At 36.8% G+C, this 23,729-nt stretch overlaps 2 protein-coding genes across 5 annotated transcripts in view; both read right to left on the bottom strand.

Moving 5' to 3' along the window:
• LOC107674873 (rho-related GTP-binding protein RhoG-like) overlaps positions 1-3,187 on the bottom strand; it is a 6,263-nt gene extending 3,076 nt beyond the window's left edge. Inside the window, exons 1-2 of one of the 2 annotated variants that reach the window (XM_016469006.1) lie at positions 3,132-3,171; positions 2,363-2,459 (exon numbers count right to left, since the gene is read on the bottom strand). The gene's annotated coding sequence lies outside the window, so the exon portion shown is untranslated. Of the gene's footprint in view, positions 1-2,362; positions 2,460-3,131 lie in introns of both variants that reach the window. The other variant, XM_016469005.1, reaches the window with a different exon arrangement.
• Positions 3,188-4,788: 1,601 nt separating this feature from the next.
• Positions 4,789-21,191, bottom strand: LOC107674872 (stress-70 protein, mitochondrial). 3 transcript variants are annotated; one of them, XM_016469003.1, is made up of 18 exons: positions 21,172-21,186; positions 20,948-21,136; positions 19,977-20,026; positions 19,812-19,899; positions 18,958-19,139; positions 18,727-18,851; positions 18,575-18,648; positions 18,381-18,487; positions 16,140-16,302; positions 15,240-15,332; positions 11,486-11,695; positions 9,622-9,849; positions 8,989-9,093; positions 8,746-8,863; positions 6,638-6,732; positions 6,457-6,549; positions 6,245-6,385; positions 4,789-5,243 (listed from the first exon to the last, which is right to left on the bottom strand). In XM_016469003.1, the coding sequence occupies exons 2-18, from the start codon at positions 21,005-21,007 to the stop codon at positions 5,187-5,189; spliced, it is 1,989 nt and encodes a 662-aa protein (XP_016324489.1). In that variant the 5' UTR covers positions 21,008-21,136; positions 21,172-21,186; the 3' UTR covers positions 4,789-5,186. The 3 variants fall into 3 exon arrangements, with proteins under 3 accessions (XP_016324489.1, XP_016324488.1, XP_016324490.1); XM_016469002.1 differs by having other exon boundaries at positions 20,948-21,191; XM_016469004.1 differs by lacking the exons at positions 19,812-19,899; positions 19,977-20,026; positions 20,948-21,136; positions 21,172-21,186 and having other exon boundaries at positions 18,917-18,979.
• Positions 21,192-23,729: the final 2,538 nt, after the last annotated feature.

Here is a 23,729-nt window from a genome sequence, read left to right as displayed (position 1 = left end):
TATATATATACATAATAAATAGGGGTGTAACGATACACGTATTCGTATTGTGTTGACGATAGCCTGAGATATTGTCAAAAACATCAATTGTTGGCAATATTAAGATATTTGGCATTTCCAATTAATGTAGGCCTGTTACATTCTTATTTTTATTAGGCATATTATTATTATTATTATGAAGTTAGCCTACTTTTATTGTTAAATTAAAATTACAATTAATTTGCCCCGCAATAATTACCAAATTAAAATATTAACACTACAGTCATCAATAAAAATCAATGAAATAAAAAGCTTTTATTTCAGGCACCGACTTTCAAAAACAACCTGTTTAACACAAAATAGGCCTATGTTTCTTCTCTTTTTTTTTACTATGTATTATTAGAAATATTAAGGGAATAAATGAAAACAGTTAGCTATATACCGTTATCAGCATATGTTGAACTAGATTCGTCTCGTCGTCTCTGAGAGAATAAGCGCGTCAGATGCAGAAAGCTCCGTCATTACGTTTTTACTTTCACTTTCTGCATATACTGAATTGACTGAGATTAAGACGTTCACCGGCGTAACTTAGCACGTGTTAACTTAGTGTGTGATATCCATTGGCTCACCTTCATGGTTTAAAACAGAAATATTTCCAACATTGCGACGTAACCAATTAGCCCAGAACCGAACCGTGAATTTTGTGAACCGTTACACCCCTAATAATAAATATACACAGTACACACACATATATTATGTAAACAAAAACTTTTATTTTGGATGCGATTAATCGTTAGACAGCACTACTTTTTCTGATTTTTATCTAAGTTTTCTTAGTTAAGAAAATGGGTTGGAGCTCTTAATTTTGATGTGCATTAGATAGAATAAATTAACTTTAAAATGTACAAAAATTCAAATATTTTTCCAATTCTTCATTTGTTTTTTGTTTTTTTACACATCGCAATAAATATCGTATCGTGGACGTCATATCGCGATATTATCGTATCGTGTGATTTTGATAGTTACATCCCTAATGCATATTACTAAACAAAAATTAAGTTTTTATATATTTACGGTAGGAAATTTACAAAATATCTTCATGGAACATGATCTTTACTTAATATCCTAATGATTTTTGGCATAAAAGAAAAATCTATAATTTTGACCCATACAATGTATTGTTGGCTATTGCTACAAATATACCCCAGCGACTTAAGACTGCTTTTGTGCTGCAGGGCCACATATATCTTGTGCTTGAGCTGAAAAAAAGTGTAAATCCACCGTTTCTACCAAAAGAGTTACTATAGTTATTGTTATGATGAAACTGTTGTCTACTATCCACGATAGTATCGCGTATCGACGATAGTCAGAGATATCGCCTGTGGTTGATGCCTTTGACGATAGCAAGACGATTATTATTAATATTATTAGGCGAGTAATACTCTCTAATTAATATTAGGGCTTATTTGTTCCATTACATATTTTTTCACGCGTTTGTACAGTGTTGTGCGTTACAACCAATCACACACGATCATAATATAATTAGTAACTTACGATGTTTCTATTAAACTGTTATCATGTTAAATACAAACTGAGTCATATTAAAAACATTAGGCTGCGTTTAGCCTTACGCTGGAGTTGGTTCACTTTCCGGCAGTGAAACGAAGTAAATATCTTTATGCTATATTATTCTGAAATTCTGGATTCAATCTTTTTGTCAACTCGTTTTCTTTCGATTAGCACAGGTTTTGTGTTTCTGTCTGGAGCGGTTTGATCATAGGCCTCATTTATCTGAGTTTAAGCACCTAACAAAAGTTCATTTAAGCTTATTCACCTAAAAACAAACACTGAGGAGCACAAGATCAGATCAGTGAGGCCTACGATCAATCAGATCCAAAAAGAAACACAAAACCTGTGCTAATTGAAAGAAAACGAGTTGACAAAAAGACTGAATCCAGTGTTTCATGACAATACAGCATAGTGAGAGATGTATAAGCAGTTGTTTGTAGGCTGGTCAGTGTTGACTGGGAACCGCACAAGTGTAACACGGTAGGAAAACATCCAAACCTGACTCACATGTTGGCAAGTCGTTATTACCCTCCGTGAGCAAAGTCAGCGTGTTTTAGTCTAATGTGATAAACAGTAACTAGCAACTTCAGCAAAAACAAACTCCTCTCTGGGTCAAAATGACGTGAACACAACACGAGGGTTAAGAAAACTAACATAAATGTTCTGAAAGCTTTTTAAATCTCACATAATTCCTTACGAACAATAAACTGAATAAGTATGGGAGACTTGCTGTAAGAGCTGTAGTCAGTTCTAACTGCATTTGTGCGTTATGGTGAAGAATTAATAGAATTAAATGGTTTAAAACCAAACTGACCTTGTGTTTCAAATCCCAGTAAAAATTAATTCTGATTAAATGTTTACAGGAGCTCCACTGATACTGCTATCATCATTTGTGACTGAGCCCAGAGGATCTTGATGAAATCAAAAATAGAATTTAGGACTGTTTCCAATAGAAATCCCGTCCCATTTCATTCCTCCCATGATTCTATCGCAAAGGGGGACAGAATCAGAAACTGGATCAGACTCTCAGACTCTCTGGTGAGTCACGTGTCAGTCTCTGACACACTGTTATTGCGGAAGCTGCTAATGCTAGCCGCTAGATTAGCGATCAAACACTTGTGAAGTTCGCTAACAAGTCTTATATTCACATGTAAGTGCTTTAATGACCACAACAGCACACGTTATTAACGGCGTGTTAAAGGCAGGGAATTTAACACTTCGTTAACAGCTTTTTGAGTCTGTGACACTGCTTAGCTGCTATTAGCAGTGACTGTCCAAACACGACTCTTACATTAACAACAGAAATATTACTAGAATGAATAGTTCACTGTACACTGCCATTACCGTTCTTATCAGCAGTACGCGTAATATTGTTTTTAGTTTCGCCACTGTACTTTTCATATAACAACAACAGTCTGTAGTTTTGACGCTCGTTATCAGATTGATATGGAGTTGCTGCACAGTATCTCCTGTACTTTTTTCACACCCATAACATGTTTTCCGCAGCAACTGGACATCAGAACAAACACGAGTGCTCAGGTATGCTACAACACGATGATAAATGAGTCTGAAGCAGTTCTCACCGCCTGAGATCCTCGCGCTCCTCTCCGACCAGCCTCAAGCCGAGCTCTGGCGGAAGACGCAGCAACACGCTTTCAAAATAAAAGTTCAGCACTCGGCGATAGATTTGTTTTTCTCTTGAAACCTCATTTAAGTTTTGCGTTTACGACATTCTGTATGAAAGGCTCGTATACACGACTGATTGTGTTTACCTCTTACAGCAACATTATCTAATAGGACTGATAAATTACAATAAAGTTTTCAAGAAAGCAGAGTAATAATGTATATTTCAATGTAAATAAAGTTCTTTCTCTTTAGTTTTAATACATATCTGCATGTGTTTGTCTGTCAGGCCTTCGATGATCTCAACCGTGCAAACAAATGTTCAGTGCGGGCCACACACACGTGTTTAAGAGCGGAGCGCAGCACTGTGTTTAGTTACACCAGATCACACCATCCAGTTTTCTATGGAAGCTCGTTTCTGCCTTCGGATAAATAAAAAAAAATTAAAAAAAAAAAAAAAAAAAGGTAATAGCGACTGTTTATCTTACAATTCAGACATTTGTTTCTTGTACCTCTGCGTAAAACAAATAAATACAAATAATTGCTAGATATAAACTTGCTATTCTGAGAAGGAACGTCTGAATTATGAGATATGCATTCTCTGCGAAATATCCAAATTGTGAGATATAAACTCGCAATTGGAAGAAAAATCACAATTGCAAGGAAGTAGGATACATCAGAAATCTGAAACCGAGATCTATTTTTTTCTGAGATTATATATATTTTTTCTCAGAATTTAGAAAAATGTTGAACTGTGAAATAAAAAGCAATTACCTTTTTTATTCTGATGCATGCATAAATCAATCACTCAAACAACTAGATAAAAAGTATTCTGAGTTTACAATTATGACTGAATAAAAGTGTCAAATTGTGAGACAAAAAGTCACAATTACTCTTATCTATTTTTAATCATCCGTTGGAGGAGACGAGCTTCCGTAGTTTTCAGCGTCTCAGTTTACAGTAAACGTTCATCATGTTGCTTTTAATGTTCATGAGTGCCAGGTTCACAGCGTTTTCACATTCCTACAATTTCTAACCGTCCTGTGGTCGTGCGTTTTACCATAAGAATCAACTAAAGTGAAGCATTTTAGGCATACTAGTACCATAACATCAAATGTTAAAAATATACTTTAAAAGTACAATTGTATTATTACAAAAGTAACATTAATCTTTTAACATATTACCTTGAAACTTTAGGGAGTTTATTCACGAGCCTGACCGAGAGACACACACAACACAAATATGAGCTCAAACTATTTTATTATAAAAGACTGCATTGGAATATTGCTTTCTTTAAAGCTATAATGAGCATTTAACAATTTCAACAGACATCAGCCTTTGTACAGAGCTACTGTGATTCCAGGATATTCTTCTGTGATGAACCAGAAAGCCGAGAGTAGATGGGCTGTGTGTTATATTGTGCTGCTATAGACAGAACGTCATTCGCTTTCAGTCGTCCATAAACACAGAACATCACTGATTTAAATAAAACAAGCAGAGGTCACTAGTAAAGGTTCACCTCAACTACCTTTTGCTTTCCCTATCTGTCCTGGAAGGACGTTGTTGTAGAAGTGCGCTCCTGATTCACAATGCTGGTATGATCAGCAAATTATAACCGGGAACATATGACAATTAGACTGCACTATTAATTCCACATCACATATTCTTCTGTTCTTGAGTTTATCATTCATAGTTTCATGCTCTCAGCTCAAAGCTGAGAAAGTTTCCAAGCAGAACAGAGACTGTGCCATTTAAATAGAAAACATTGAAACACTGAAATACTTAGACGTTGTTCAGCCACACGTTCAGCCTCATTCGTTCCCAAAAACCCAAATCAAAGCAGCATTAAATCACGTGTTTAAGAAAGGAATGAGTCGTGTCTGTGATCACATTAAAGCCCGGATGACAACTCGACACACTTCACTTCAAGCCTGAGGCAGACAGTGAATGAACGTGACATTAAGAGAGGGATGAGGAGCAGTGTGTGTGTGTGAGAGAGATCAGTCCAGACGGCTTCACTGCTGGCCCTCCTTCTTCTCCCCCGTCTCTCCTCCTGCCCTCTCCGACGCCATCTGACCGACAGACACAGACACTCTTATTATTATTATTATTATTATTATTATTACAGAGCTGCACAGATATAATGAAGTAGATCAAGTGTGAAAGACAGTATTTCAGGTAACATTCAGACAATCTACATACCAAACCTGATCACTATTAAACATCTTTATTATTATTATTATTATTATTATGAATAATAATAATTTTAAAAGAACTAATGCTCTTCCAGTCCACTGATTAATAATAATAATAATAATCATAATACATTTTAAATAACTAATGCTCTTCCAAAACAGTCCACTGATTGAATCATATTATTTTTATTATTAGATTTAATAATTATTTTATAATTAATAATGATTATTATTACATTTTAAATATGCTCTTCCAAGTCAAGTTATTGAAATGTTATTGTTGTTATTATTATTAATAATTTAAAATAACTAATGCTCTTCCAAAACAGTCCACTGATTGAAAAAATGTATTATGATGATGATGATAATATTAACAAACAACTACTATTATTATTACATTTTAAATAATCCTCATCCAAAACAGCCAATTTATTAAAAGAATATTATTATTATTATTTTAAAATAACTAATGCTCTACCAAAACAGTCCACTGATTGAATAATATTTTTATTATTATTATATTTAATAATTAATAATGATCATTATTATAATACAATGTTAAATAATGCTCTTCCAAGTCAATTTATTGAAATGTTATTATTTTTAATTTAAAATAACTAATGCTCTTCCAAAACAGTCCACCGATTGAAAAAGATGATGATGATGATAATAATAATGATGATGATAACAACAACAACAACAACAATAATAATAATAACTACGATTATTTATATGAAACTTTTAATCTTTTAAATCCTCTTCCAAAACAGTCAATTTATTGAAAATTATTATTCTTATAATAAATAATTGTAATGTGCTTGCAAAACAGTCAATTGTTTGTCAATAAAAGGCTAGAGCGAGTGAAAGCCGGAGCGGACCTTCTTGTATGCCATCTCGAAGAGTTTGAGCGAGGCCTGCTGCAGGCTTGTGGCCGCTTGCTTGATGTTTTCTCCCGTCTCCGTGTCCTTCCGCGAGAGCAGCTCTCGCACTTTAGCCACCTCCTCCTTCAGTCTGTCACACTGCAGAGAGAGATCACAAGCGTTAGCTGCTCTAGAACAGTGTGCTTCAGCTCTCCAGACAGCGGTCACACCTCCTCCGCCGGCAGCTGCTCCTTAAACTCCTCCATCTTTGACTCGCTGTCGTGCACGATGCCCTCGGCCATGTTGACCGCTTCCACGCGATCCTGTGACCCAAAACCAATGCGTTTCGATTAGTTCAAACAGGTTTGAAGGTGCAGCACATCAGCCCTCGGGCTACATTAGAGACGCTACCTTGCGTCTCCGGTCCTCCTCTGCGTACGTCTCAGCGTTCTTGATCATGTTTTCTATGTCGTCTTTGCTGAGGCCTCCAGAAGACTGGATCACAACTGGAAGCACGAGCAGAAAACAATAATACGCCACATCAATGTTTTTCATAAAGACTAATTCAACATTTTTGAAGAGCTGGGCGTATAGCTAAAAAAATGCATCAACGATACAATGTTTCACATCATTCGGTATCAATAATTATTGACATTTTTATAAAACAGAGCAATAAAAAAAAAGTTTAAATGTAACCACTGTATTTTTAATTCACCCACTTTATTAAGACGAACAACAAATCATTTTTCGCTTTAACAGTCAAACACGAAATGCAAACAAATATCTCCTTTGTTTTATATGCAGATTAAATAAGTCTTAAAGAAAGCTTTGGCTCGTCTCCCGAGGCCACAGGAGGGCGCAATGAGCAAAAGAATGCAGCGCATTAAATCGTTTATTCAATGCAATGAAACAACACCCGTCTATAAACGACATGCATAACGTCTACATTAACATATGGGTCAATATCACCACAGAGTGCCTTTCAACCCTCACAATACTCACACATTTAGGTCTTAGTTCCCCATTCGCTTTAGCTTTATGTCATGACACTCAAGTACTATAGAAACACATTAGCTGAGCTCCCATGCATTTTTTTTTTTTTTTTTATATTTATGAGCCATTATTCGAAGCATAAACCATAAGATATGCCCACCCTGTCATGGACATATATATTACTGTTAAATACGATGCAATATTAAGATGCAAATTATATTTTCTGAAAGGTATGATGTCCCTTTCCTAAACAGGGTTATTTGTTTGCTTTCAAATCATAAATACATAAAAGATTTTATGTAAACCATGTGTTTTTAAAGAAACTCATACAATTCACACATGTATTTTTTTCTGATCTGGAGAAAACGGTGATATTTGGATGCAGTTTTTTGTTATTGCCCCCACACCAAGCTATTGAACACACTGGATTATATAGATGTGATTGAATTATTATTTAAAATATTATTGTAAAATATTAAGATGACAGGGTGGACAACCAAACTCTTCTTTTTTTATTAAATAAAAATATTGTTTTTATTACCAAATGATCGATACACTCAAAATAAGTCATCTCTTTCTATTAATAGGAGAACAACATTTTAACATTTTATGATTTGACACTTTTCTACTCTCATTCAAATTTAATGAGCAGTGCATGGGACATAGCAAATAATACGCCTCCTCTTGCACAAAACTAAAAAACTTAATCAAGAAAAGAATCAAATTCAACTAAAACAGATTTTTTTTAATGCACAGCCTCATAATCACAGGCAGGCATTACAGCATGTGAAGAGTTCCAAAAAACATATAACTCCCTTTTTAACAATAAAAAAAGCAAACAAACAAAAAAAAAAAAAAAGTTTTCACTGTGCATTCCAATTAATCTCAATGAAACTGAAAATAACTAAGATAACTATCACAATAAAAACATGATTTTTGAAGGCTTTAAAAAAGTTATCTGTTTTTGCAAATAAACTCTTTATGTGTTCACGTGCTCATTTCTGCAGCAACTTTTGGCCACAAGTTGTTATATGTGTCCCTGCAGCACAAAAGCAGTGTTAAGTCGCTGGGGTATATTTGTAGCAATAGTCAAAAATACATTGTATGGGTCAAAATGATAAATTTTTCTTTTATGCCAAAAATCATTAGGACATTAAGTAAAGATCATGTTCCATGAAGATATTTTGTAAATATCTTACCATAAATATATCAAAACTAGTAATATGCATTGCTAAGAACTTAATTTGAACAACTTTAAAGGTGACTTTATCTCAATATGTAGATTTTTTTGCACCCTCAGTTTCCAGATTCTCAAATAGTTGTATCTCAGCCAAATATTGTCCTATCCTAACAAACCATACAACAATGGAAAGCGCATTTATTCAGCTTTCAGCTGATGTAGAAATCTCAATTTTGAAAAATTGACACTTAAGACTCCAGGGTCACATATTTTAGTGAAAGATTAAAGAAAAAGTCTGGATTTCCTTTGGGAATAGCATATATCATTGATGTTTGTCTGGACTCACTCTGCTGTTCTCGGCCGGTGCCCTTGTCTTTAGCGGAGACGTGCACGATCCCGTTAGCGTCGATATCAAAGCTGACTTCAATCTGCGGGACTCCACGAGGCGCTGGAGGGATGCCGACCTGTTCAGCACACAAACACCAATCTCAGAGTCGATGTGAGAAACAGGGTTATTCTCTAGCTGCTTCAGAGGTCTACTGAAGTACTGCACAGTGTGTGTAAATCTGTTCTGTCCCGGAGCACACACCAGCGTGAACTGTCCCAGAAGCTTGTTGTCTGTGGCCATCTCTCGCTCTCCCTGACAAACCTTGATCTCCACCTGAGTCTGTCCATCAGCAGCGGTGGAGAACACCTGAGGAGCACATCAACATCCAGCAGAGTTCATATCACACCATACGGACACGCTAGAGCGGAGCAACACAGCCAGGAAAGATGCGTCAGTTCAGCCTTTTACCAACTTATCTTATATAGCTACATTGATATAAGTACCAATATTAGGGCTGCTTCAAAAAGTTTCCTATGAATTACAGTTTAATCCATGTCTTCTGAAGAGGCACGATCGCTTTAAAAGTCTAAATTAAATCTTTTTTCTGTTAATTAAAATCTGTGTATATCAGACATAAACACTGATCAATGCATATACATAATGCACATCAATTATGGCTGTGACAGAAGCTGAAGAACCAATAAGATTTGTTCTCATGTACCAAGCAAGTTCGGTCACTTGCTTGGTACATGAGACTGTTTACGATGTGTGACGAGTTCTATTTATGCGTGTTCTGTGAATAAAAGCATATATTAAATCTGCCCATCATATAAAATGATCATGTCTCTTCAGAAGATTTGATTTATACACAAGCTTGAGAAGGCATCGGGCGACCTGGCTCTTCTTGGTGGGGATGGTTGTGTTTCTGTTGATGAGTTTGGTGAAGACTCCCCCCAGAGTCTCGATGCCGAGAGACAGAGGAGTGACGTCCAGCAGCAGCACGTCGGTCACGTCTCCGGCCAGAACGCCTCCCTGGATGGCCGCTCCGATGGCCACGGCTTCATCGGGGTTCACAGACTTACTGGGAGCCCGACCGAACAGATCCTGGACCGTCTGCTGGACCTGAGGACAGCCAGTGAAAATAAGAACAAGTACACAAATTACAAGCACAGATAACGATGTTCTGTAGTATGCAGGTACAGAAATGTAATCATTTAGTGTAAACTAACACTGCAGATTCATCTTAGTCAAAAAGACTAAGTGCTTTGTTGTTTGATGAGCATAATGACAGCAGCAGGTATTATTAGGCTGCCGCCCCTTTAAGAGCTGATGCATGGATCCGATATAATGATGCACATGCGATTCCTTTCCCAGCTGTTCTCATTCACTCAAGACACAACCGACTGCATTTACAAGAATGATGGACGAGATCTGCATTTTGTCAATTTTATGTGTATATGCATCTGTTTAAAGCAAGAGGGTTCAGTTCGGTGCGCGGCTGTGAACATTGCGCAAGTAACGAATCGAGCTCCCTTATAAAACGGATAGTTCCGGTGCTTGATTCTGATTGGCTGAGCCAAGTTCAAAGCTGTTGTAAATGACTCTACAAAGTAACATACACCTTTGTTTACGTTTGTCTGTTGCTCAGCAACCACTTTGTAGCAACCACAACTGTTTCTGAGGAGCTACATTGTTTGGTGGAAGAATACTGTTTTTATTAATATCATTACACTTTATTTGCTCTGTTTTATTTTGTGAAACCTTACTACGTATATGGAATAACCGTTTTATAAAAGCAATAAACCCCGTGAAGCCGTGGTTTACAGTGAATTTATAACAGCTAAGAGAGGTTTTAGACTCCGCTTTACGTCGTGCCTAACAATGGCCCTCAGCTGTTATAAATTCACTGTAAACTACGGCTTCACGGGGCTTATTGCTTTATTACGCCTTTTCTTTCGCTGGAAAGGTTTAAAATCCCTTGCGTGTGTGAACACTAGAGGTGTAACGGTACACAAACATGACGGTTCAGTATGGTTTCGGTACAGCAGGGGAAAAAAATACTAAACAAATTGTTTTTGTTTTTAGTTGTTTTTTAATTAAACAATGGTTTACTGAACAAATTGCGCTCTTTAAATAAATTCAATCATAATTTTCTTAGGGATAAAAATCTACCTCAGCTTCTGGTCTCTAAAGTATAGTGAGCCCTTTTACTTCAAAGTTACAATAAACAGGCCAAACTGAAATTCAGTTACTATACATTTTTAACTATAATAATCAACACTCAAAAAAAAAAAAAATGTATGCAAACATGTAAATTGCACATAATGCAGTTTTTAAACTAACTTCTAAATTATACAATTTCAATGTTGGTGAAATATAATAATTTACAGAGTGGCTGTCATAACTTGTTTCCTAAAAGCTTTATTTAAACATACATTAAATAATGAACAGGTAAAGTGAAAAATAGTCGAGTATTTCTCAGAATGCTCTTCTCTAGACTTCATTTCTCTAGCAAATAACGAGTTGTAGACACTGATGAAATGCTGCGTGACATTTAGTTTACAAGCTGTTTTAATGACGTCTTTAAACGGTTGAAACACTGAGTGATTACGTGAGCGGTGAGATGTTTGTTCAAGTTTGCTGTGTGTTAAATCTAGTAATCGAGAGTACGGGATGATCACGCTGCCATGGGGCCTGCATCAGGATCAGCTCCGCGCCGCTCAAACGCTAGAATGAAGCTTTCCTCTCAGACTCTCACCTTCGGCATGCGGCTCATTCCTCCCACCAGCAGCACTTCTCCAATCTCACTCTTGGAGACCTCTGCGTCCTGCATGGCCTTCTGACAGGGCGCCACGGTCCTGCGGATCAGATCCCCCACGATGCCCTCGAACTGAGCGCGGGTCAGCTTCATGTTCAGGTGTTTGGGGCCAGAGGCATCCATCGTCAGGTACGGCAGGTTGATGTCCGTCTGTGTGCAGAGATATTACAACACTGTTACTGAAACTCACTCTAAACCTGCAATAACCACTGCATGCTGAAAACTCATCCCAACTAACTGATTCATCATCACAAGCTGGTATTACATTGGTTTTGTGCTCCAGGGTCACATATCGCGTCATAAGGGTCAATTTTTCTAAATTGAGATTTATGCATCATCTAAAAGCTGAATAAATAGCATTCCATTGATGTATGGTTTGTTAGGATAGCACAATATTTGGCTGAGATACAACTATTTGAAAATCTGGAATCTGAGGGTGCAAAAAAATCTAAATATTGAGAAAATCATCTTTAAAGTTGTCCAAATGAAGTTCTTAGCAATGCATTTTGCTAATCAAAAATTAAGTTTTGATATATTTACGGTAGGAAATGTACAAAATATCTTCATGGAACATAATCTTTACTTAATATCCTAATGATTTTTGGCATAAAAGAAAAATCTATCATTTTGACCCATACAATGTATTGTTGGCTGTTGCTACAAATATACCCCAGCGACTTAAGACTGCTTTTGTGCTGCAGGGACACATATGTGAGCCGTTCTGGCAGAATGAGTGTGAATGCGCACGGTCTAATTTTGAGCTACAGGAAGAATGTCAGTTTTGAACAAAAATGAGTTCATTAAGCCCTCTTCTAGCAATCACAATGCTCCAAATAGCAATTAAACATCTAAAATGATCTTTATTGGTACGCCTTCTGAGAGGAGTAGCTTTTTCTCTGCTCACTTCTGACGACTGCTGCTGCTTCTCAAGCTGTATGGTTGCAGCATTCCAGCTTTGTGAATATTCATATCGAATTCTCGATGACACGTGTCCAAACCAGCGAAAAATGATTTTCAAACCCACGCTGATGAACACAAAACACACGAGCTCACTGACATTTGCAAAGAGCGTGCATAAGACACGCCTCTCTCTATAAAGTAGCCTACATTATTGCTACATTATTAACCTCACAAACATAATCTGTTATGTCTCACATGAGCGTTTAGTTAATGTTTGGGGAAAAATCTGATGTGCAACATTATATTAGACGCATGCATTACAGTAGGTCTTAATATAGATCTGTCTCAATGATAATCAAGCATTTAAAGAAAAGACGGAATCACTCGCTGCTCTTGATTAAACTACTGTTTATTTGCATCCATGTTCTTATCTTTTAATAACAAAGATAAAAAATAGCTATATTGTGATTAATAATATAATGGTTATTATTAAGAAGAGAATTGGAGGAAAACATGCAACGTTTCTCTCAAAATGAACTCTGCGGACTCTTTCGCCTTCAAACCGCTGTAGCTCAGTCACTTCTTGTCCGATTCCAACATGTCATATACAAATTGGGAGTTATTTTAATGGAGAATGTGAAAAAAGAACATTTTTGAAAATTTGCTCATCGGGGCTCATTTTGCCAGCACGGCTCACACACTGACTTTTTGAAACTACTCTCTATATAAAACGGTTTCAAAATGACAAAATACACAGATTAATCAGCATGGCCAATATACTTGTCTATCAATAACCAATTTGACTTGTTAAACCTGCTGTTGTGCATTATTTTGATTCAGAAATATCACTCTTGGAATTGAGAGCTTCAGTGACAGACAGGATTATTGCCAATTACAGTCTTAAGAGAGAATTTGCCTAAAAATGAAATGGTAAATGTCAAAATCTTTACGTTTCAAACACGTTGGACTTTTTCTTTTAAGATAAAGGATGATATTTTGTATAAATTTTTTTTAAAGGTCTCTTTTTTTTGGTGACAATTCTCATTTTTTGGGTGGACTATCTCCTTAAATCCTGTTCCTCTAACTTTATTATATGGCTTCACAAGACTTGGAACATAACGCCATAATGGACAGGGCTCTAAACGCTCCTAATAAAAAAAAAACATGATTTTCTGTGTTTTCCAACCTGAGATGTATGACTCACAAAATGGCTTTAAACAATTACTAAAACTACAAAATACTGCATCTTCACATTTATTTCATGCATGGATTGCTTTAAACAGCACTGAATGAGCAAGCAGCGCCATCTAGTGGCTGTGTGGGGACACGTTATCAGATTGGTTTTTAATTTGTTTGTTTTAAATGTTGCTTGTTTTAAATTTGTATAGGTTTTGTGTATGTGTGTACAACTTATACTGGCCTGCCTTTCCTAGCCAGGATGCTCCTGTGATTTTTTTTTTAATCTCATAAAAGCTATTTTGTTTTAAAAGAAAATGCAAATGCTGTGATGTAATCGTATAAAGCTTTAGTCTGACGACGTGCTGCGTTTCAGAGACACTGTGATTTTGTTAAAGCAGCCCATGATCTGATGCTTTCAGTATCTCAGAGCTGGATCTCTCTCCAATTGTTTTATTTTACACTGCAAAAGTAGGGATGTAACGATATTGTCAACATCGTGGTATCGTGATAGTCTCGGTATTATCGCGGTCACATGATGATATGAAACGATAGATCTTCTCGGGCAAAAAGGTGTAGTTTTAAAAATATATTTAAACTTCTTATTCTAACATAAAATGTCTTTAAAGTTGTGTTTTGGGGCATTATGCTTTGGTACAGTATCTGTCAAACGAACTCAAACACACTGTTTAATACGGCTTAATCCCTTCATCAAGTTTGCGCTGCGTGTTTCAAAGCGAAGCACACACTTGGTTCAGACGATCAGCTCGTGATCCGGTGTTTTCTGCATCTCAGAACGACTCGTTCACACTGAATGAATGCAGACAACTCGTTTATCACACGTTCTGTGAGTTTAGCGCACGTTTGGGAACACAGCTTTATTTTCACGGCAGATGATTACAGCGTTTCACTAGATTTGTAGTGAGACGTGTTTTTGTAAACATGTTTTCACTGAAGCTGGAGTTTCCTTCAAAATAAAAGCTTAAAGTGCAGAATATGACTCGCTGACAGCTAGCGGTTTAAATGCAGTCCAGATTCACAATATCTCTTTCAAGTGTAGAAATTAAGAAAGAAGTATTGTAATTTCCCTACTGTAGTGTAAAGCAAAAATAATATACCTATGAAATATTCATGTTTTACAATGTGGCTATTACTGTCATTGTTGTTGTTATTAATATTATATTCTAATTATATAGGTGTTTGGCTTCTCAAACACCGGTGTGAATGTAATTTAGACTCAGACAGTAAGATCACAAATAAAAAGAGGGTTGAGTCCTCTTTAAAGTTCAGCTACAAGTCAATTCACTGACTGTCTTCTGACTTAAGTTTTCTTAGTTAAGAACTTGTGTTGGAGCTCTTAATTTTGAACTCTCAAAGTGCATTAGATAGAATAATTTAACTTTAAAATGTACAAAATGTTCTATCACAATAAATACCGTATCTTGGGACTTCATATCGTGATATTATCATATCGTACAATTTTGATATTGTTACAACCCTATGCAAAAGTAATATATTTTTCACCAATTTGTTACAATACAAAAAGAAAATCAGATTAACAACAACTCTAAATGTCAGTGTGATTGTTGTGTTTCTGGGCTGCCGGTCGGTCTCTCACCTGCAGAGAGGAGGACAGCTCACACTTGGCCTTCTCAGCAGCCTCTCTCACCCGCTGCAGAGCCATGCTGTCTTTGGTCAGATCCACTCCAGACTGCAACGACACCACACACGGCTTCAGACCATCAGCACTGCTGAAAACCCTGCAGAGCATCCATATGGCCCTCTACTACCGCGATTTAAGAACAACTAATGAAATGAACAGCAGCCTTCCATTGAACCCGATTGCAATAATTAGGTAGAGTTAAGCGGAATTCAAATCAGTTGCCTAAATGAACCAGATATCCGAGCAAGTTGTGCTTGCCAGCTGAAAACAAATTTAAAAAAGGTAAATGCATACACTTGTAAAAGTGCACTTATTACCAACAACCCACTGCAGTCCATTTATTAACAGTCTTACATAAAGATGACAAAAGCTCAGTTTTTCTACATTCTATAATAAGAGTTAAAATCATTAAAGTATCAATGATCTATTTGGCCAATTCTGTGCAAATTCAGCCTTTTTTTATTATTGATCTATTCAACTGATATGTAACTGATATTTCTCTCTTCACCGCTGCATTTGAGCTCATGTGGTTCACTGGCTGCCAGCACGTCACAGAGATCTTTGATAGTAACGACACAACTGTGAAATGTAACTTTAGTAATGTTTACAAAATGTAAACCGTCTAAATGTTACAGTGCGATACATTTTGGTGAAGCATATTAACTTGCAAAAAAATAAATAAAAACAAACGACTCAAGCTAAAAGATGGGGTCTTTACAATTAAACATCAACAATCGGCATCGGCTGATCTTAGTGTTAAAATATCAGCGATCGTTATTGGCTTCGATTTTGCCGATCAGAGCACTACTACTAAACACACACACACATTTGTTTTTTGGGAGGACGGACACAAACCTCTCTCTTGAACTCCTTCACTATATGTCTGAGGAGATGCTGGTCGAAATCTTCTCCGCCCAAGAACGTGTCTCCATTGGTGGACTTCACCTCGAAAACTCCCTTCTGGATCTCCAGGACAGAGATATCGAACGTCCCACCGCCGAGATCATACACTGCGATCCTGGGAAGAGTAATAACCTTTAGAATGAAGCCAGAGCACGATAGCAGTAAGCAGATCCACGTCAGATAACAACATTCAAAGAGACTTCAGTATAAAGACTTTTCAGTCGATGTTGATGTCATCTGACAGATTAATCACGACCAACTAGAACGATTTAAAGACACAGGGCTCCAGATGGAGACTGAATGACAGCAAAACTGATTAAATTTAGTTTTGTAGTGCTTCCACTACAAATTTGTCCAACTGATTTCAACGTATGGATTTACTGTAGTAACTAACTGCAGCTAAGGTGTTGTCTGGAATTTTTTTATTTTAATATATTATTAATGTACACACATATTCAAATGTTTTAAAGGGATAATGGAATATAATTGCACATTTTCTGTGCATTTGTATTTAAAGTAAATGCACTTAGGCTACTCGTTCAAAAATACCACCACCATCTTTTACTATGTTAGAGAGGTGCCAGGTATGATGTTGCTCGGGGGATATCATACAAATATGAGACACTATGGGAAGCCAATGGGTAATTTTAGTAAGACTAGAGTTCTAACTCGTTCCTAACCCTAAAACTTCAGTTGTTACCATTTTTACCTACACTACCGGTCAAAAGTTTGCGATTTTTAATGTTTTTTACAGGAGCTCATCAAGGCTGCATTTATTTGATCAAAAATACAGGAAAAAATGTAATATTGTGAAATATTATTATGATGTAAAATAACATTTTTCTATTTTAATATACATTAAAATCTAATTTATTCCTGTGATGTGCAGCTGTACTTTCAGCATCATTACTCCAGTCTTCAGAGTCTCATGATCTTCAGAAATCACTCTAATATGCTGATTTATTATTAGACACAAAGGCTATAGAAGTAAAATTATATACATATGGATATTGTATGTATACTCTCACACTTGAACTGCTTCTATTCTTGAACACTTGATTATTTAATCAAAATAAAAGTGCAGCGCTGAGTCTAGGAGAACTCACCGGTATCACACACACCTTTCGGACACGTCGCGTTCAACTCGAGCAGCGGTCTAAAACAGTTTATTTAATCACCAGCAGACCCTCTCAGCCGCTCCAGCAATGGATGCAACCCGGAAAACTATCGGCATGGATTTTTGCAGATAACCGATAGTTCCAGCAATCAACTATCGGTGCCGATTAATCGGCAAAACCGATACATCGGCCGACCTCTAGTTAGAATTATCAACAGTTGTGCTGCCTAACATTTTTTTTGAAACTGTGATACTTTTTCAGGATTCTTTGATGAATAAAACGTTAAAAAGAAGAGCATTTATTTAAAATATAAATCTTTTCTAACAATATACACTACAGTTCAAAAGTTTGGGGTCGGTAAATTTTTTAATTTTTGAAAGAAATTAAAACTTTTATTCAGCAAGGATGTGTTAAATTGTTAAGAAGTGATAGCAAAGATTTATATTTTGAATAAATGCTGTTCTTTTTAACTTTTTATTCATCAAAGAATCCTGAAAAAAGTATCACAGTTTCCAAACAAATATTTGGCAGCACAACTGTTGATAATTCTAATAATAAATCAGCATATTAGAATGATTTCTGAAGATCATGTGACACTTTATACTGGAGTAATGATGATGGAAATTCAGCGCTGCATCACAGAAATAAAATATATTTTAAAGGATATTAAAATAGAAGCCATTATTTTATATTGTAACAACATTTTGCAAGATTACAGTTTTTTTCTGTATTTTTGATCAAATAAATGCAGCCTTGATGAGCAGAAGAGACTTCTTTAAAAAACATTACAAGTCTTACTGACCCCAAACTTTTGAACGGCAGTGTACACTTTTCTCAATGTAAACAAGCTCACATCAGCATCCCAACTCAAGCTACTGTCAAAACATGCTAAATATAAGTTCAGCATTGCTAATTAATATGTTCTAACGAATACATGCATGCATTTCTGAGTGAACCAATTTAATACTTCAGGCTGCAGTGTCAGTATCGATCATGACAAAGTGATATAGAGCATCCCTAACTACGTTGGTATACAAATATGATCAAACAATGAAGACGAGTATCTAAAGCTTACATTTTGTCCTGAGTCTTGTCCAGTCCGTAGGCTAAAGCAGCAGCCGTCGGCTCATTAATGACACGCAGCACATTCAAACCTGCAATCTGCCCGGCGTCCTTAGTCGCCTATAAACACAACCATTGCATGAATCAAAGCTGGTTCACTGATATGCACATATAACAGGTTAGTTGATCACTGATTGTGCGCCACACCTGTCTCTGAGAGTCGTTGAAGTAAGCAGGTACAGTAATAACAGCGTTCTTCACCGCGTGACCCAGGTAGCTCTCTGAAACAGACAAGCAGTGGTTTGATGGAGCGGCTGATTATCTGTTGCATGCGTCTCTTCCTCAGGAGGAGGACTGACCTGCGGTCTCCTTCATCTTCATGAGGATAAAGGCTCCGGCCTGACTGGGAGAGTACAGTTTACCGTGGGCCTCCAGCCAGGCGTCTCCGTTAGACGCACGCACGATCTTATAGGGCACGTTCTTCCTGTCAATCACAGCAAAGCTCAGCACTTATCTGCACACAATTCATACACATACATATATATACACATGTACAGTGGTGTACATCTGTTTAAAAACAGACGTCTCACAGGTCTTTCTGAACTTCAGGGTCGTCGTAGCGGCGTCCGATCAGGCGTTTAGTAGCGTAGAGCGTGTTGTTGGGGTTGGTGACGGCCTGGCGTTTGGCTGGCATTCCCACGAGTCTCTCTGCATCAGCTGTGAAGGCCACCACTGACGGCGTGGTCCTCGCTCCCTCGGCGTTCTCCAGCACCTGTGACCATCACACCCTTCACTGAACATCAGTCTGAGCTGGACTCATCCAAACCCATCAGACTTCAGCCGAATAATGACTTCAGAATCTGAACACCTGCCATAATTGAGCTTCTAGGGCTGCGTGATTGTTTTTACATTTCCTCAGAGTTAAAGCGTTTTCACAAATCAACAGAGCGCTGCATGGTTCGCTGGCAGATTTAGTCGCAGCAGTATTGTCTTTCGCCGTTCTGCGCTGTTTGCTGTGACTAAATCTGCGTGCAAACCATGCAAATTTTAATTGTGCGACATTTATTTGAGCAGAATATCTCAAGAGATCGCGAAAAGCTTGCCTGTGTTTTCAGAATATCAGCGTGTTGTCCTTAATGTATAGTGGTTGCCAGATTGGGAAGAATAAGTAAATCACTGGGGGAAAAATCCATTTAAGCAAAAAGCTCTGATCGGGAGATTTTAAACTAATGAAATCTGGCAACCGCAGCCATAAAGCAAATGCTAAATCCTCTCAAGTTTTCAGTATAAATAACCAGTGAGCGAATACTTCAAATGTTGACTACTGTATTTTGTGTTTAGCACCTGATCAGGAACACAACGCTGACAGCTCAGTCTACAAGCGTTCTTGTTGCCAGGTCTAAGTCTTAGCCTCTAAATGTGAGCAAGAGGAGTTCGAGCTCACCTTTGCTTGTTTCCCCTCCATCACAGCCACGCAGGAGTTGGTGGTTCCCAGGTCAATGCCGATGACGGCGCCTCGGACCGCCTCCGACCTGAAACACCATCAGCAGCTCAGAAACACGGCCTTCGATCATCAGGAGACGTTCTGAACCAAACCACTCGTACTCACGCATAACGCCGTCTGCACGCCGTCTGGAGAGTCAGTCCACTCCAACAAGCCTAAAAACAGACATTTAGGAACGTGTCATTATTTCACAATAAATAAAAAAACAGTTGTAGTGTGCAATATAATAATAAGAGGGAAAAAAGGCAATATGAACTGTTGTACTGGGCAATGAATCACAACACATTGTGCAAAAGCTAGACAGAACGGAGACCCTGGAGCACAAAACCAATCATAAGGGTTCATTGTTTTTAAAAAGCTAATCTTTCCATTGATGTATGGTTTGTTAGGATAGGACAATATTTGGTTGAGATACAACTATTTGAAAATCTGGAATCTGAGGGTGCAAAAAAATCTAAATATTGAGAAAATCATCTTTAAAGTTGTCCAAATGAAGTTCTTAGCAATGCATATTACTAATCAAAAATTAAGTTTTGATATATTTACGGTAGGAAATGTACAAAATATCTTCATGGAACATGATCTTTACTTAATATCCTAATGATTTTTGGCATAAAAGAAAAATGTATAATATTGACCCATACAATGTATTGTTGGCTATTGCTACAAATATACCCCAGCGACTTAACACTGCTTTTGTGCTGCAGGGACACAGTTAATTCTGAACATGTGGTTTAACCAAAGCCGTGTTGACGCAAACAGAACCACGTGGGTTACAATAATTGTCTATCATGGCAACATCGCTTCAAATATGCAGTATATTGTAATATACTGTATATTACACTCATGAACAACTTGTTATTGCAGAGATGCAGGGAAGCTCCTCTCAGGACGCTTGATGAAGGTCACTACACACTGCTGTTTACACATTAATAACACTGTCGAGATCGTGCTGCACTCAACTCACTACACATCACTTCAGCTAAATGTCATGAACACACAAGCTGACTGAGCGACACCTTTACTAAACAGAGCACTCTTTAAGGGCACTCAGTAGTAGTGTATTAGTCGCGCACCTTCTTGATGAGAGCACTGCTGCAGGACTTCTGAGACACACTCCTCGCCGCGGACAACATCTCTGACTTATGTATCGCTAAATGCAGATGACACTGAGTGAGAGGTCTTTGTAAAGCCGCTGAAAGTTAATTAGATGAGCTCTGGTGGTCAAACTCAGGCCCTGTGCTGTCAGTAGCGCTAGAACTGAACTCTCACTCACGCTCTTCTAGAATTATCCAACAACAACACATGCGCGTCCCGAAGGACCTCATAGCAGCTCACACAGCGCCTGAACAGAATACGACATTCCGCTTTCATTTTAAAAATCAGTGTTGTTTAATGCAATTATTCACAGTGTATTATGTGCTATTGTTGTCTAAAGTGATATTAATCTGACACAAACATAGGATTAAATAATATTTGAATGTCAAAATTAAATAAGGCATGCATGTAGACATCAAAGACTGCATTACCAAAATCAATAATGTTTATGAGATTTTAAACAACAATTTTATTGTTTTTTTTGTGAAAATAGTTCATAAACAGAGTTGAACCTTTAAGTAACAGAACTGTAAAGTAACAGAATTATCCAGTGGACTGTCAATTCTGTTACCGCACTGTCAGCACTGTTACTCTACCTTGGTAACAGAGCTTGACGGTAACAGAATTGACAATTTTATTATTATTTTTTTTTTGCCAAAAACTCCACTAGCTAGCATAAATGCTATAAATGACACAAAGTGTGATCAATGAAAAATTCAGTTTTCCTTTTGATATTGTGGTAACAGTTCTGAAACTTTATAAAATAACTCTTGGCGTAAGAACTTTTTAGATTAAAATATTTTCTTAGAGAGAGCATATAGGCTTTTCAGTGCTTTAGATCTTATCAGTGAGGGAAAGTGACATCATTTCCTGTATCTTGGGAGATAATTCCACTAATTTAAAGGCAAAGTATGAAACGGTAACAGAGTTGACGCAAGATTTAATTGACACACATTTTTATAAGAAAAAAGTTTAAAAAAAAAATAATAATAATAATGTTGTAGAATTAGGTAAATTACTCTTTATGGCTTTTATAGATGCAATGAATGAAATATTACCAAAAGAAAAGTACAATAAAATATTTTGATTACACAATGATACATGATGGGAAAAATGCACTGACTAATTTGGACAACAAGAAATCATGATTTTCAGCTATTTCAGACACTTTTTGCTAAAATTATTATATTGTTATGGACTGAAACATCTTGTAATTCATAACAACGAGTAACACTGTATTAAAATAATCAAAAAATATAACATTTGAAAAAAGCAGAAAAAAGCAATGACTTTGGACACCAAATGTACCTGCAATGATAGAATCACTCATATATGATAAACTTTAATAAATAAATACTGTAGTATACTTTAGTGTTTACTACAGTAAACTGTAGTGTATTGTAGTATAATATACCCTATAGCTGTAGAAAACTGAGTACAGTGTTGGGTAAAGTAATTTGTTTATAATACTATAGTTGTTATATTACCACAGCAACTATAAACTGTAAAAAATGATTGTGATTTTAACAGTAAAATATTGTAAAAATGCTACAGTAAAAACCTGTTAACCTGTTAACAGTAAGTTTCCATACTATATTCGGTGAATAAATGTAATTACATTTAATGTAATTTTACAGTAAAATACTCTTAAAAATACGTTTTTTAGAAGTGAAAAAGAAAAAGTCATTGTATAATTTACAGTGATAAACTGTAAATTGACACTCCCAGAATTCCCTGCATGACACTTCATATTTGATGCTTTTTTTGTTGAAATAACATGTTTCTTCTTAGTTTTTTTTCTTACCGTAAATGTCACAGATTTTTTTTTACAGTGTAGAATTACCACAACAAATTAATTCAAGTACTTTACTATAGTATGGTTCAAAAACACTATAGAATTACTATAAATGACTATAGTATTTTTTCATGTGCGATCTCTTTCTGTTTTGGCCTGTGATAATGTCCTTCATAGGCTGCTCAGAACACTGGTCAGCGGTGGAGATTCAGCAGAACCAGTGGAGGTGTGAACATCAGGCAGTCGAGTCTTACAACGACATTCACTTTGACCATCTCTGATGTGGTTACTTACATCTTTTCCTATGAGGTTACTATGCTGGTGGACTCAGCTTAGGGGTACCTTGAAACTGGGTTTGAACGACAGGAGAGGCTTGAGATATCGACTGGTCACTTATACAGTGGAGAACGGCAGTGGCTTGACCAGAAAGCATAGCTAGGATGCGTTTCACATCGGAGGGAGGAGTCGATTCTTCCACTTCCATGGTTCAGTCTTGCTGTAAATGTTGACTGGTATAATACGCTATAAACGCTGGTCTCTGGTGTGAGGTGTAGTGATGAGAGCCTGAGGTCTCCCAGTCAGGGAAACTACTTCTCTCCCTCTGGTCTACTGTGGATGACAGTAGAGCCCGGCCGATATGGGTTTTTGGGGGCCGATACCGATACCGATATTAGGGAGTAAAAAAAGTCTGATATCGATATATCGGCCGATATTCTTTATGTGTATATTATAGTACATCACCAGTCAAAAGTTTGGACACACTTCCCATTCGTCCCATGGCTGGTACTGTATATAGGCTAGAATACAGTATATACATAAACAGAATATATATACTTAAACACATTTTTAGCAATGATAACTCAAATGTGGTGATCAAACACTTATAATGATGTGACAAAAATATGTAATGGAGGCAGGGTATTTAGCAATTTAACAATAAACTTTATTATCCAAAATGAGTCAGA

The sequence above is a fragment of the Sinocyclocheilus anshuiensis genome, unplaced genomic scaffold, assembly GCF_001515605.1.
Source record: "Sinocyclocheilus anshuiensis isolate Anshui unplaced genomic scaffold, SAMN03320099.WGS_v1.1 scaffold1133, whole genome shotgun sequence".
NCBI classification, from domain to species: Eukaryota; Metazoa; Chordata; class Actinopteri; order Cypriniformes; family Cyprinidae; genus Sinocyclocheilus; species Sinocyclocheilus anshuiensis.
The sequence above is the reverse complement of the archived record's forward strand: the minus strand, read 5'-3'. Positions and strand labels throughout refer to the sequence as shown.